The 14,903-nt window shown below is 48.5% G+C and overlaps 1 protein-coding gene across 9 annotated transcripts in view; it reads right to left on the reverse strand.

Annotated features, from left to right (window-relative positions):
• The window catches only part of SMOC1 (SPARC related modular calcium binding 1), a 151,165-nt gene that overhangs the window by 19,717 nt on the left and 116,545 nt on the right, over positions 1–14,903 (reverse strand). For 8 of the 9 annotated variants that reach the window (XM_036913349.2, XM_036913350.2, XM_036913351.2 and 5 more), the window contains 3 exons: positions 3,312–3,504; positions 2,692–2,774; positions 800–905 (listed from right to left, as the gene is read on the reverse strand). In XM_036913349.2, the coding sequence (XP_036769244.2) occupies positions 800–905; positions 2,692–2,774; positions 3,312–3,504 (382 nt within the window). The remainder of the gene's footprint in view (positions 1–799; positions 906–2,691; positions 2,775–3,311; positions 3,505–14,903) is intronic. The other variant, XM_057488359.1, reaches the window with a different exon arrangement.

A 14,903-nucleotide genomic window follows, 5' to 3' on the forward strand; every position in this document is an offset into this window, starting at 1 on the left:
CCAGGAAGCCTTCTCTGACTCCTCCAGACTGAGTTAGCCAACCCTTCTCTGTTCTTCCATCTCTGTTTTAGCACTCTGTAAGTATCTGTCTACAGCCTCGTTTTCCCAGTAAGCTGCACTCTTTGAAAGCAGGGGCATGTCCCATATCCCAAATTCCTAGTCCTTAGACCAGGGCTTGGTGTGCTGTGTGTGTTCAACAGGTGCTAGGTGGATGGGTGGGTGGCTGCTCCAACCACTGACCTAATGGGTTCAGATTGGGGGCGCTGGTGGAGCTGGTCACCAGGGAGTGTGTACACCGCAGCTCGTGTCAGCACTGCCCAGGCCAGCCCAGCAGCTCCTGAACTAAACTGGATTTGGCTGGGGGAGTGTCCAGTTCCATTGCCCAGAGCTCCTTGGGATCCTAAGGAAGCCAAAAGACAAAGGCTCCTGCCTCCTCAGAGGGAAACCACGTGCACTGTGCCTGCTCCTTGACCGACCTGTCTCTGCCATGCACCCATCCCCCACCTGCCGTGCAGGCCTCTCACTCCAGCGCATCCACTTCTGAGACTAAAATGCTGGAAGTCTCCAGGCGCCCTTGACCTTGTCTGTAATCAGCTAACTAAAAGGGAGAGATGAGCAACCCCTAAAGAACCCGAAGGCGAGAAGGTCGGGGGGACTGTTGGGGGGAGGCGGGACAAAGCCATGGCCCTGTGGCTTTCCCTTGCCAGCCCCTCCCCACTCTCCCCAGCCTCAGGCAGCACTGGAGGATCCGGACCCCCTTCCCTGCTGGACCTGAGGAGGGGCCTGCTCACTTGCTCACCTCCCACCTCCAGTAGGCGTTGCGGAGTTAATGGCCTGCACCATGTCCGTGGTGAGGGCATCCAGTAGGCTGGTGATAAATTCCATTTTCTTCCCTTCTGGACAGCCTGGAAGAGAAAATGGAATTTGAAGGCAGATGCCAGGTAAATAATCGAATAAACAGCTTCCTCCACTACCACTGTTTCCCAAACCTCTCCAAGTCCTTTGTGTCCAGCCAAGTCCACTTTGGGGATTGTTTACTGCTCAGATGCTTCTCATAAACCTCCACAGTTCCTCTACCTGCGGCCCACAAGGAAAATAATCAGATCAAATGGATAATAATGCTTTCAATTTTCTTCCATTCCACAAATTTCTGCTGAGTATAACTCAGGCACTATGTTAAATGTTAGGATGTCATACACAGGGTCTTATGCTCTTGAAATTCACAAACCAATGGGAAACTCAAACTAGATCCAGTGTAGTAGGACCAGGCAGTCATACTGAGTGTGAAAAGCTACTCGAGGTAAAGACCAGGTGCCGAAGGGGCACAAGGGACAAAGGGAACCCCAATGGTCAAAGTTGACTCAGGCAGACCTGCCAGTCCATCAGTCCATGAACTGCCTCCTTTTTTGACTCCTCTTCTCATCCAGCTTAGATTACAACAATCCGGCTTCTCCCTTATAAATCCCCTCAAATCTTCTGTTTCTCTTTTACTGCATTGCGCTATTCCAGCAAAACCCTAGGCATGGATGAACGTTCTCACAGACATGCTTCTTTCAAGTCTACCCCCATGTAGGCCAGCATTGCTGGTGTAAACACCACCACACAACTGGATATATGGGAGTCCCTGTAGATTCACAATTGCCTGCCCCAAATGTGCCCTCAGCACTACCTACAACCCTCCTTTCTGCAGTAGCCAGCATATTCCCTTGCCTCCACAAATCCCCTAGGTCTCCGGTTAAACACTCTCCCCAGAGAAGCCACAGACTCTGAAGCAGATTTCCCCTGCACTGCTTTCCTGCAGAGAAGGCCTGTCCCGACTGCTTATACAAGTCCGTATTCCTTACTTGTGTACGATCTGTCTCCTCTACTGTGTATGCCTCATGTCAGGTTTGGTCACTGGATTATACAACAGTGCCCGGCACACAGCGTCTCATTTCACATCTGTTGAGGGGATAGTCTCTCCGACTCCATTCTTGCGGCAGGGTGATTTTTACAAACCTCACTTGGAAACCCCCTGACTTTCAAAAGCCTCTGTTGTCAGCTCTCACTGTAGAGTCCTAAGGGGGTGTGGGAAGGTGGTTTAGCTCCCACCAGCACTGATTCAAATTTGTGCTTAGTAAAGACTACAGTGTCCCAAGTTACCAGGATCTAGTAATCTCATTGTAACTGACTGCAGAGAACACTATAGATAAAGGAAACCCATCACTTCAGCCGCTAGAGGTTCTGGACCCCAACTGTGCATGTTCCAGTACCACCAGAAGTAACTGCAAAAACACTCTGCAGGGCTGGGGACAGACACTGCCCACACCTCTCAGGACAGCCTTACCCTGGGAAAAATCTCAGCCCCGGGAAAAATGGTCCACAGCCTGCAGAATATTGTCCTGATTACCCTCTGATAGAGAAGGAATCGTAGAATTGCAAGGACAGGATTTTAACTCAATACTTGCATTTAAAGATAAAAGGTAAGAGCATGGAGGAGAAATGTTCAAGGGCACAGGACTATTTAGGGGAAATCCTGGGCTGGATGCAGATCCCAGGGCTCCTGGCTCTGGGCTCCTGTGATGCCCCTGTCCAGTGTCCCTGTTCATCTTACCTATGGGAAGACAGACTCAGGGTAGAGGGCTGCTTCTGCATGGGGAGGGGTAGGACAGAAAGAGGGGAAGGAGCCAGAAGGGGCCGCGGGTCTCCCACCTGGCAGCTCCCTGTCCTTGAAGGGGTCATCCGCCTCTGCACTCCTGGCCCTGGCGTCACTCTCACAGCTGGGCATTACATAGCTGGGAAGAGAGAGATGGAGGGTAAGGAGGGCTGGGAACCGAGCCTGCAGGAGCCACTGCTACCCGGATGATCTGTGCCATCACTAAGCCTGGAGCTCCCAGGCAGGCAGCAAAATACACCACACTGTCCGGCAGCTCCAAGGCGATCCTGGCATCAAGGTTCCCAAAGCATGTTGCTTTCCTCACTCAAGCATAACAATTGTTACCTTATGTCTGCACATGGGGTCTTTTTGATCCATTGAACCTAGTGATGCAAGCAGGGCAGTAACCTCCTCATGGGTAAACGGAGGTTCAGAGAGGTTGCCTACTTTTTCAAAGTCACCAGCTGGTACGTGCAGACCTGGGACTGGGATTCAGGACCCAGGTCTTTCTACTAGAACGTCATCTGCCCTCTGCTCTCCTAGAAACTTGACTCTCACCAGGCCAGGCCAGAAAGCCAGGAGATGCGAGGTGCCAGCCTAACAAGAAGCTGGTTCTCCCACCCCAGGGTCCACCTGAGGGACAGGATAGGCTCGGGGCAGAGGGCGGGGGGCTTACCGTGTGGAGGTCCCAGGCAGTGGGCGCCCTGTGTCCACCAGCACACACCAGCAGTAGCCAGTGGACTGGTGACACTGCACTGGCTTATACAGCCCCCCAGGAGCACACTCGGGGATGACAATGCCCTCACGGGGATTCTGTTGGGCCTCTTCCAGGGCACTCTGCCTCTCCTGGTCGCACGAGTAGACTTTCTCTGCAGGAGAAGACGCAGCCTATGAATATCACTCCTGTGATTTATCACTGCTGCCTTCCACGCAGGGACCCAGCCTGGCCCCAGGGAACGGGTGGCTTGGCTGTTGAAACACCATGGAGAACTATGTCTCCTACGTGAGCCCCACGGTGAGGGGCTGGAGGCAGCAAGAGGATCAGGGTTCATCAGCATCCATACCCAGCAGGTTCCATAGCAACAAGCCAGCCAGGCACTGCAGGGCACACTTTATCAGAGCAGTGGTTTGCCCCAGGGGCAGAATTTCCTGACTGTTTCAGAGAAGTTCCTGCTAACACGCTGTCTGCTGACTCCCAGAGAGGTGGGTACAGGAACCTGACTGCCCTGCAAGCCGACAAGCTGCCAGAGGAATGCCTGTGTGTGTGGACACTCTCCCAAGCCCAGACACAGCAGGACAGAGCCACGGGCCACCAGCTGCAGGGAAGCAATGTTCAGTGTCCAGGAGGAGCAGAAACGAGGCCCAGCCCCATTCCCTCCCAGCTTCAACAAAGTAGGCTCAATGGGTTTGAGCCAATTACACCACACTGCTTCCACCCCATGGGAGAGAGAAAGGCCACAGGAAGGTGTCTGCGCTCCGTGGCCCCAGAAACATGTGAATGTGTCGGAGCAGCCAAACCTGGGCCCCGCCGAGCCAGCACCTGGCTGAATCAGTGTGAGGTGCCCCGTGCCGGGTGTGGCCAGCTTGGGGCCTCAGACCCACAGGACCCCAGCCTGAAAATCCTACCTAGTCAATCAGTCAACCTGCCTGCCTGTTTTCCCTTTCTTGTTTTCTTTTTTTTGTTGCTGTGTTTTGTTTTGTCTTCTTTTGTTTTTTTTAATTATTAAAAATACATAGCATTGGGTTTCTTTACTTGTTATAAAGAAAATTGTGAAAAACCCAGAATCCCACCAAAGTTAAGCACCACCTTCCCTAGACCTTTTCTTTTGCACAAACACACACACAAATTACAAATACAAAGGCACACAACTACTTAGTTTTTTTCACCATAAAAGGACATCGTAAACCTGTACTGTTACTCTTTTTTATCTACTTATTTATCTGTTTGTTTGCATACTGTATTATTACTTTATTTCTTTCATGAGCATGATTCCGCACCTTTCCTACCGAAGAAGGTGATGGAATACAGTCATGGGCATCCCATGACATTTTCACAGTGTGTTCCAAAAATACCACTCAGAGAGCCAGAAATCTGGTATCAGCAACCTGGACACTCATGTTGCTCATTGAACAGCAGCCCACATGATCCAAATAACAGCAACTCAACTCTAAAGGAGCCAAACCCTTTGAAATCATGGCTCTGTTAATGGCACAGACAGTACAGATGTTTAAACAAATTGCAAGTGTACACAGCGAAGCAACGCAGCTCAAGGCTGTCTTAGAGAGAAGTCAGATGATGGAAAAAGAGTCGTCGTTTCAGTCCCAGGAAAAGTGCTGCAAAGTAAGAGCCTGGTGATTCTCACTGCAGGGAAAGGGGACTATTTCCTTGGAGGAATAAAAATATCTGAGGGTCAGGAGGCAGGTATGTAGAGCACATCCCCTATTAAAATATAGTTTTGAATTGGAAAATGAAAAATAAATACAATTGTTTTCATAATGCAAACACAGCAAAACTGAACAGAATCTCCTTGGCTAGAGGAGCCGGAGTTTAAAAGAGTTGATAGACATTAGATTAGGAATTCTGAACTTGATAGTAACTACCATCAGGACAGCCTCTAGAGGCAGTTTAAGTAAGAAACATGAACTGCTTAGTGAAGCCTGGTTTGAAGACCCAGAATTTTAACTTTGGCCCCTGGCTGAGATGGAGCCGTGGCACCTTCCAGGGGATTATGTGAGAGTTTTTCAATAGCTTCCCCAACCTCAATCCAATAGCCTTATTTCCCTGCTTTATATTTCATGCCACGAAAAAGGCAACAGAGGAGCAAAACCAAAAGAAAATAGCTTTCTACTGGCACCCCGTTCAGGTAACAACTCTGAGAGTGGCTTTAAATTGAGACCCTCCAGGCCAACATTCTAAAGCTAGAAATCAGCCCAAAAGCAAAGGGAAGGGGAAAAAGCTTCCCCAGGGGTAGAGCAAATGATGGACCTGACTTCACACACTGGGGACCCTGAAACTGCAGAAATAGGGGGAGCAGCCATCTAAGAAGAGGTCAGAACCCATGTTTTGGGGGCTGTTGACAGATCTCTGGAAGTTTTTGAAGGCTGCTCTGAAATGTTTATAGCTAGCTTCCATACAGACTGCACCAAGCTCCATGGAGAATAAAAACCATACAAATGATAAAGCTTGCTAATTTGGAAAAATAGGGGCCAGCATAGAATTAGAGAGAAGCTTAAATACAGGGTTTTTAGTTTTTTGTTTGTTGGCTTGCCTGCTTATTGTTTTATGACAGTCCCTGCAAGCCCAGGTGCTCCCCTAAGAAAGAGAGAGGCAAAGTTTATAGTAACAGTACTAACCTTTCATAAGAGTTTATAGGGAGTTTGTCTTCAAACAGAGAGAAAAATATCCCTTACAACCATCTTTACATTAATAATAGTCAAAGCAGATATTCACTGAGTAATATGTGCCAGGTGATAGACGCAGAGCTTTACTTGCCCAATTTCTTTGTCTGTGTAAGGGAGGCACCATTATTATGCCCATGATGTAGAAAAGGAAGTTGAGCTTTGGAGAGATCCAAATTTTCCCACATTCACTCAGCCTGAAGAATGGAGGTTTGGGACCCCAGTCAAGGGCGTCTAAGAGTCGAGCCTGTCTTGCTAAACTCTAGACAGAGGTTACCACCTCAAATCATTTGCTCTCAGGGAAAAATACATTTATTGTTACAGTGTGAAGTTCCTCCAGGTCAGTCCTTTGCAGACCACCCCAAATCTGCTGTGTTCAGAACCAAGTGGGTAAAAACATATATGTGTTCATTTGGCAGAGCACAGCTTCTGCTGGACCAGAGATTTTTCTGAGCTTAAGCACACAACACGTCTTGTACCCAAATATTTTTCCCACTTTGCCTTGGAACTGGAAACCTTAAAGTCAAATTTGTAACTCACCTGCCATTATAGAACATTGAAAGGAATAGTACTAGCTAACATCTACTTAAGTGGTTACCGTGTGCCAAGCCTGGTACTGAGCACTTTACTTGCATTAACTCACTTCCAACTCATCACAAGCCTCTAAGATAGGTGTTATGATCCTCACTGAGGAGAGTAGAGCCCAGGAACACAGACTGGCTGGACACAAAAGACAAAGGTCAGTTCCAAGGGTCTCTTCATGACCCTTGACCATTCATTCTTCAGGACTATTGAGAGAGGGAGCTCCCCAGAAATGGATCCTCCCTGTTCTAAAATATTCAATCTCTGCGTAACAAAGTGCAGAAAGGAACGACAAGATTAGAATATTTGGTTGATAATTATGAGAACAGGCCAGGACCATCTGTAAATGCTGGAAAGACATAAACAGCAGGGGAGAGAGAGCAATCAGGGCTGTCCAGAGGGGCATGAGAACACATGACCACATATTCTTACACACTCATGCACACCCACCCCTAAAATCCTATCCCAGGATGGTACAAAGAAATGAAAGCCAGGTCACTCTCCACAAGGAAATGCGTGGTTAGTTTCACTTGGAAATCTCTGATTGCCCAAGAGAAGGAACACAACAGAGAAGTATCCTAGGGAAGAAATGAGAACACAGTCCAACCCTTGCTGCAGGAAAACCCAACCCTCTCTACCACCAACACATTAGCACCAGAACAAAGCAGGACTGAGTGGTGTGGGAGTGGGCAGGGAGGGGAACAAGGGAAAGACTGAACCAGATGAGCATAAACCCTCTGCAGGCCCAGGACATCAGTTCTTACTGTCCAGCCAAGACAGGATAAGCACGAAGAACGGCTCTGTCTGCTGCAGCTAGCCCGTGCCTCTGTGCCTCTCAATTACTCGTGGTGATTAGAAGCAAAGGAGAGCATAGACAACCTAAAGCCTCCGCTAATCCCCAATCTTGACTTTAGCCCAGAGTTGATCCTTTTGTCCTGGGAACCTTTTCTCTTTTATTATCTTTTTCTTACTTCTTCTTTACTTTTTTTTTTTTTTTAATAAAAATGGCCAACAAACATAAACATTACAAGATTTGAGTTTCACATGCTTGGGCTGGTCCTTCTTTCTGGTGCTGCCTTCCAGAGGAGGAGCTGCTGAAGGAAGGAGCAGAGAGCAAAGCTGAAATTCTGAGAAACTCAACCCCTGAGTCCGCAGGTATCGGTGAAGTAGTCACATCAGAACTCTTTGGAGAAAGAGCCGCAGACCTCTTGGTGATGGTGGCAGTGGGGAGATGGGTAGAGAGAGAAGGCAGTAGTCAGAAAAGGGCAGTAGCAGTCAGGGTTCTCTAAAGAAAGAACCAATAGAATGTGTGTGTGTGTGTGTGTGTGTGTGTGTGTGTGTGTGAGACAGAGAGAGAGTATGCTTTATTTTAAGGATTTGGCTCACACGATCTTGTGGGCTGGCAAGTGTGAAATCCGTAGGGCAGGCTGTCATGCTGGAAATTCAGGTAAGATGATGTCTTGAGTCCAAAATGAATAGGTCAGGTCAGTGGGCTGGAAACTCAAGCAGGATTTCTGTGTTTCAGTCTGGAGGCAGAATTTCTTCTTCTTCAGGAAATCTCAGTTTTTGATCTTAAGGCCTTCAACTGATTGGATGAGACCTGTCCACATTATGGAGGGTCATTTGCTTTACTTAAGATCAACTAATTATAAATGTTAATCACGTCCAAAAAATATCCTCACCACGACATCTAGACTAGTGTTTAACTAAACTGGGCCCCATAGCCTAGCCAAGTTGCCACATAAAATTAACCATCACAAGGTCCATATGAAGAATGAGAACAAGAAAGAAGATCAGTGCTACAGAAAACCATATGCAGAAGAATGGGAAGAGTCACAGGCCGTAGAAACATGTATTGGGAAGAGGCTTCAATGAACGATATAATCTTCCCAGAGAAAGAACCAGAAGACCTCCTCCCAGTGGAGGCTGCCTTGGTTGGTATTTAAGGGCAGTTGCTCAGGCCGTCCAACTAAGAGCTGCTTACACTTGAGAAAAGTTGGGTGGGAAGCTGACAGAGAGCAAGACAATGTCCGGAGAGAGGACGTTGCTCCAGGAGTCTCAGCCCTAACAAGGGACGCTGTCTGACACATGAGATGAGGGCACACAGACAGAAGGTGGAGGTCAGGTGCCTTGAGGGACCCAGCTCCTCCCGCAGGCTAGTATTAGGTGTTTGCTCCACGTCAGGCTCTGGAGAGGTCAAGCAAGTTTTCTAAGACATAGCAGAAAGAAAGAAGTAGCCAGGAGATCTTAACCTACCCTTGTTCCAGGCCTTCCTCCGTCCCTGAAGCTTCCCCTGAGGCCCCAGCCTAGAGTGACGTCTCCTTCGGCTGAGTCTAAGACTGTGTATGTGTTACCCTCATGTACCCATTCCCTTTGGCACCATGACTAGACGATAAGCTCCTGAGAGCGAGGACTGTCGCTTCCTTCCCGATCTTTCACCACACGGGTCTCTGACCCCTGGCTCAGAGAACCATAGAATCTCGGGTTTAAAGGATACATAGAGTATTTAGTCCAAGAACCCCTCTATTGCTCACATCCCTGCTATGCTATCCCCAGCCACAGAATTCTGTTCTAGCCTGACACATGAGGGATGCAGCCACCCACTGTTGAGGAAATGCCACAGTGGAGATCAGACCCTAGAGGCCGACAAAAGAATATCTGTCCCTTTGACTCACGCTGGGAAATGCTACACTCAGCCCTCAGACTACCAAGTGCTGGGTTTTGTTAGGGGGAAAACTCAATAAAAGGTTACCCACCTGAAAAATGAGAGGAGCTTACTTAGGTTTCACTGCAGGAGGAATCATCCCACAAGGCCAAGAACATTAGGGAAAACGCTAGTGTTGTGTCGCCTACAATTATCCTGAAATCCCTTCAAATAGCTCACGCCCACCTAGTCTCTTATCAGAAATGAATGGAATGCTGAGCAAGAACCCAAAATAACAAACTGTGTGTTAAAAACAACCTGACCTAAATCACAACATGAAATTCCAGAGGCGTAAGAAATTGTGTGGCTCCTGCCTCAAGATTCTCTGGGTGAGTGTGTGAGTATGCGAGTGTGTGCCCTCAGACAGTTGCAGAGAATCTGGCTGAGGACAGGACTACGGAAACAAAAGGAGGGACAAGTAGCACAGGCTTGAGGGCGCCGACTCTCTCGTTTCTGAAGGGCTGGCTCAGCGGCTGGAGATGTGGCCTCCAGGGAAGGAGGAGCCGCTGGAGGCCATAATCGCCAGGAGTGATTTATGGTATACTGCTGAGCAGACCCTTTTCTGTTTATTTAGCCACACGAGGTTTAGCACCTATGGTTTCAAGCCAACTATGTAAAGAGGTTATTTTTCTTACTTACGGACTTTGCACTTTTTCACAGGAGGGGCCAAGTGGCCCCTGGAGGATCATTTTTCCAAGCACCATTTGCTGGGCTGGCTCTGCCTTCCACCAGGGGCTTTCCATCATGCCCAGCACCGAAATGACACTTGGCCATCACCAACTGCTGAGTCTCAGGGTCATCCAGGGACTCCAAGAACCCTTAAAGAGGACAGCCCCTTGAACCACTGTTCACGATGCCCTTGGTAACAGAGGGCAGACAATAAGTCTCAAAAAGGAGGCCCTGTCAAGGCAGGGAAGAAGCAGGCTCACTAACAAACAGAAGAGCTAATCCCTGAAATTGTGCTCGGGTGTGTATCAAGTAGAGCTGCGTGGGCGGAAGAGTAACAGAATATGCCCCCAACAGTCACCTCTCCCACTGGAAGATGGGGTTCCCTGTCTCAAGGAATCTAAAGGCCCTCCTCCCGGTACAGCAGGCAGCCAGACGAAGTGAAAATGAGGATGTCATCACCTGATCTGAACCCACAAAGGGACCTTGTATCACTTCCACGGAGGAGGGCAGCCCTTCTGATGAGCTGAGTGGCCAAGGGCAGAGATGGTCTCCAGCCCCAGCCAGAGGAAGTGCGGATGGCATAGAAACTCGGCGGATGGCTGTTCCCAAATGCCAGAGGGAAGCTGCTCCAGGAACAGGAGTTGGGGGCCAGTGGGGATACTTGGGCTTCTTTGGCAAGGCTGACAGCAAGAGTAAGTGCTTAGCACCCCTGCTCCTGCAACTGCACCCAGAGCCTGGCACAGGGAAGGTTCTGGCACTGTTCTGGGGAAGTCACTGACAGCTGGAATGGAGGCGGGTGGCATGGTGGCCTAGGGCGGGGGCTTCAGGCTCAGATGGATCGACCTCTACCACTTGATAGCTCTGTGACCTTGGGCAGTCTACTTCAGCTCTCTAAGTCCCAGGTTCCTTAACCATAAAAGTGCAGCAATAGTACACACACTTCATAGGGTCATTGTGAGGGTTAGATGCAATAGTATAAATAAAGCATTTAACCCAGCCCCGCTGTAAGTCAATAAATGGTCTAAGGTCTTGGCTGGTCTAAGGTAGCAGTGTCTGCCGCAAATGTGGGACAAGCCCAGGCTTCCTGACCCATCCCTGTGAACAACTAGTCTCCCCACCTGGACTGCCGGGGCTCATCAAGAGCAGGGAAGTGGAAACAGCCCACGCCAGGTGTAGGCAGTCAAGGGGCAAACTGTAAGTAAATCAAAGAATAAAAGTATAACTAAGAATCAGTCTACTTTTTATGATCACCATGCCAGAAACTCAAAACAGTATCAATGATAGAATATTTCTCCCCACTGGGGTGGCCAACACCACTGCCCCCTCCCTTTGGCACATCACAGCCCAGCAGTCACCATCTTTAGATGTTCTTTGCATCTCCTCTATTGGCCTACTTAGTACCATGTAGAGGCCTAGGCATATAATGGTTATTGATGGGCCTGTGATCCTGGACAAGGCCTTAACCAGCCTGGGCTCCTTTATGTCATTTAAAATGAAGCAGTGGTACTAGATGATGCTCACAATCTCACAGTTCAACAGGATCAGGTGCCCTTCCCCACAGCTCCGGGATCCAGTCCAAACTCAGCCTCCCGCATCCCGGTAGGACTTAAGCACCAGGAAGGGGCTAAGCAAAGGGCAAGGCTGCTGGGGGCTCCCAGGTTCTCCTCTTCATGGTCCTGCTGTGTGGCCCAGAGGCCCCATCTCCAGCCTGCATCCCCAGCACTAGCTGAGAGCACCTACTCAAAGGCGTATTTGCAGCAGGCTCTGTAAATAGGGACTGTTGCTGGGATGCAGTGTTGTGGGTGAGGAGGTGTAGAGGAAAATTACAAACCAACCAGCCTGTCTAAATAATTCTTTTCTGTGGAACTGAAAATGGCCAAGCATGGTTCACCATTGTCTGAAGCAGTGACCTCTTCCTTCCCACACAGACAGAAACCAAGGAGTGGAGGAAAACAGGATATAAATTCTACAGAAGGTGTTTCTTCTAGTGCGGATTATCCCAATATAGCAGAAGGCACTTTTTAAAAACCTTTCCCCCAAAGCATCACTGACTCACATCCCCTCAAACTTTCGTAAAGGCTCCATTCCTACTGACTCATGCCCCCAGTGAGCTCATATGACCTTTCCACCACAAAGAATATGAAATGCTCTGCAGCGGGTTTGCAATGACAAGTACTAACATGTGGCAAGATGTCTTCTTTCTAGTTTTTCTCAGTAACTTCACTGACGTGACCTTTATAGACAAAAGCTAGTAAATAAAAATCCAAATGAGAAGGAAGGAGGGTGCATAGGCCAAAGAGGAGATGGGAGAGATTTTTTTTAATTTGTCAAATAATGTGTCACAACTTCACTCTTCATCCCCCAAAGCACTAATGGTGCATACGTGAGTGTGTTTATAAAACATATACCCTGCCTACTTCCAAAGCCATTTTACAAATAAATACAGAGTGATGACCCTCAGACCAGAGCAGAAACTGTAGCTGACTCCTAGCAAATTGTAAGAGGCCCTTTACAACACCTCAGGAGGACCTTTGATTTTAGTTTTTTAGCAGCAGAGGGCAAAAGGAAAATACAGGGCCACGTGGTTTTGCTATCAACACCAAAGAGCACACAAACTCACCTACCAAAACAAAACCTTCGCTGGTCAAGCAAATCCCAGAAGTGGTTTCACACTCCAACACCCCTCGCAGCCCACCACTGTACCTCCACGTTCCAAGCAGACGCTGTGGGTGAGGCAGCAAGGCAACCAGGAAAGCTAATTTGAAAACAAGGCGAAAGTGGGCTGTGGGGCTGGGCTCTCTGGAGCCTCCAAAAGTGTTTACAGCTCCTCTCTACCAAGGGAAAGTTTGAGAGAGGACTTTGTTGCCATGAAGACAGCCATAGAGATGACCACCTTTCCCGTCCCCAGCTCCAACCTACTGGCCATGACTGACTAAAACACCTGCATAGGATAGGTGGGCAAATATCCAGAAGGCCAGTTATAGAAATAAGCATCAAGGGTTTGTTTTAATGTAGATATTTTAAATGCACACAAGCCCAGACCCGTCCTCAGCTGCATTAGTGGATTACTCATTCTTCCTTCCAATCACGTCATGTGCATGGTTCCAGGTGGCTGTGGGGTATTTGCTTCCAGCGGCTACCGCTGGTTTCCCTGAGAGCTGTTTATTTTTCCAGGCCTCAGGTCATTACATCACCCTGTGGTTCCTGGGCAAGCCAAGAGTGCTGGTTTGGAGGGTGGAGGATTGGCCAGGAGGTGCAGTTGCCTCAGTGACCCCAGACCCTGGCCATAGGAGCTATACTGGCAGGAGCTTCCCCAGTGAAGGAAGAGCAACCCAAAATGTGGCCAAGGGGCCCAAAGCAGACCTGCAGGAGCAACGCTGTGGCTCTGGCAGGTAAGGGCTTACCTGTGACATGGATGCCGAGTTAGGCAAACACTCGTGTATAAGGGGACAGAGGGTCATTTTCATGGCAAAACCTACAAGGAATGCATTTCCACCTGTTTCCCTGCTGATGGCTCCATTTCCAGGGAGCAGAGTCACCCTGAGCTGCTGCATTCGGTGACACACAGCAGGAAGGCTAGCTGCACAGATGCAAGGGAAGAAAAACACAGCCCTTTTGGTTTGAACCTGCACGCCAGATTCTGGGGCCTTCCTGAAGGCACAGATCAGATCCTAAAAGAAGTTAACTAGGAAAGATGGTGATAAAGGAAAGAAAAGAGATGGGGAAGAAGGCAGGGAAGTCAAACCACCCTGCTAGAGGCTCCAAGGGTTCACCCCGTGGGGCAGAGGGGAGGGGCCTGGGGGGGCACTGTGAGGCTGCACAAATAGGAGAGTAAAGGCTCACAAGACCGTATGTCCTAAAAGATAGTATTTTGCCAAAAAAGCATGGAATTTTGTCATACAGAAAGAAAAAAGAAGGCTTTTATAAATCACAGCTGTAGGAAAGCATTTGCACATAGTAAAATTAGAAACAGTATGGAATGAAGAATGAGATGAGCCTAGTTTTTGTCATTTCTTCAAGCTCTTTACTCTCTTCTATAAAATGTAGATGGTTTTTAAAAATTATTTTTTATTCTAGTTATGCCTTGGTAGCTAGCCTCTGACAAAAAAAATCACAGCACAAGTTCGTATTTTCTTACCAAAGCAAAACAGAGTCTCTGGCTAACGCTCATGTGTGAGAAGATGCCCACTCTCAAGTTCAAGTTCTAGGGTGTGAGCTGACCAGGTGCAGTGTCTCCCCTAAATGCAAGAAGAACTGGTGCAATGGAGGCTAGAATGAAGGAGAAGCTCCAGGGCAAACCTGTCAGCGCTGCATCTGCCAAGTGCTCCAAAGGCAGCTCCGACCAGGGGAACACATGACAAAAACCTTAAAAACAAGGATCAAAACCTCCATCCAGGAGGAGAGAAGGAGACAGGATAAGTCTGCAGGCGTATGTGTCATGTTATTGCAAAACTTCAGCTGCCCAGTGGAACCTTTCCAACATCAACAGTCCCCAGTCCAGAAAACAAACCTGGCGTCACAGGGTCTGAGTGTGAAAGAAGGATGTTTGGGGTGTAAGAGAAACCGGGATGGCTTTTTTGCCTCTGCGAGAGAGCTGACAAGGAGAGCTCTCGCCCAAAGGAGCTCCTCAGAGCCCTACTCCTAGCTCCCCAGAGATGTTGGGCTGGAACTCTCCTGACCCAGAATCTTTCAGCAAGCCCAGAGCCAGCTGCCCAGGCATGAGTTATCATCAAAGCGCATCTGACTTCTAATCAAACCAAGTGAGATAACATGAAAAGTGGCTAGCACAAACCCATTAAGAGTAGGCACTGGCTTTTTAAAATCATTTATGGTGTACATGCTACATGCTAGGCAGTTTATATATATTGTTGAATCCCCAGGAAAATCCTGCAAGGCACTAATAACTTTGTTTCA

Source organism: Manis pentadactyla, chromosome 11 (genome assembly GCF_030020395.1).
Source record: "Manis pentadactyla isolate mManPen7 chromosome 11, mManPen7.hap1, whole genome shotgun sequence".
Taxonomy (NCBI): Eukaryota; Metazoa; Chordata; class Mammalia; order Pholidota; family Manidae; genus Manis; species Manis pentadactyla.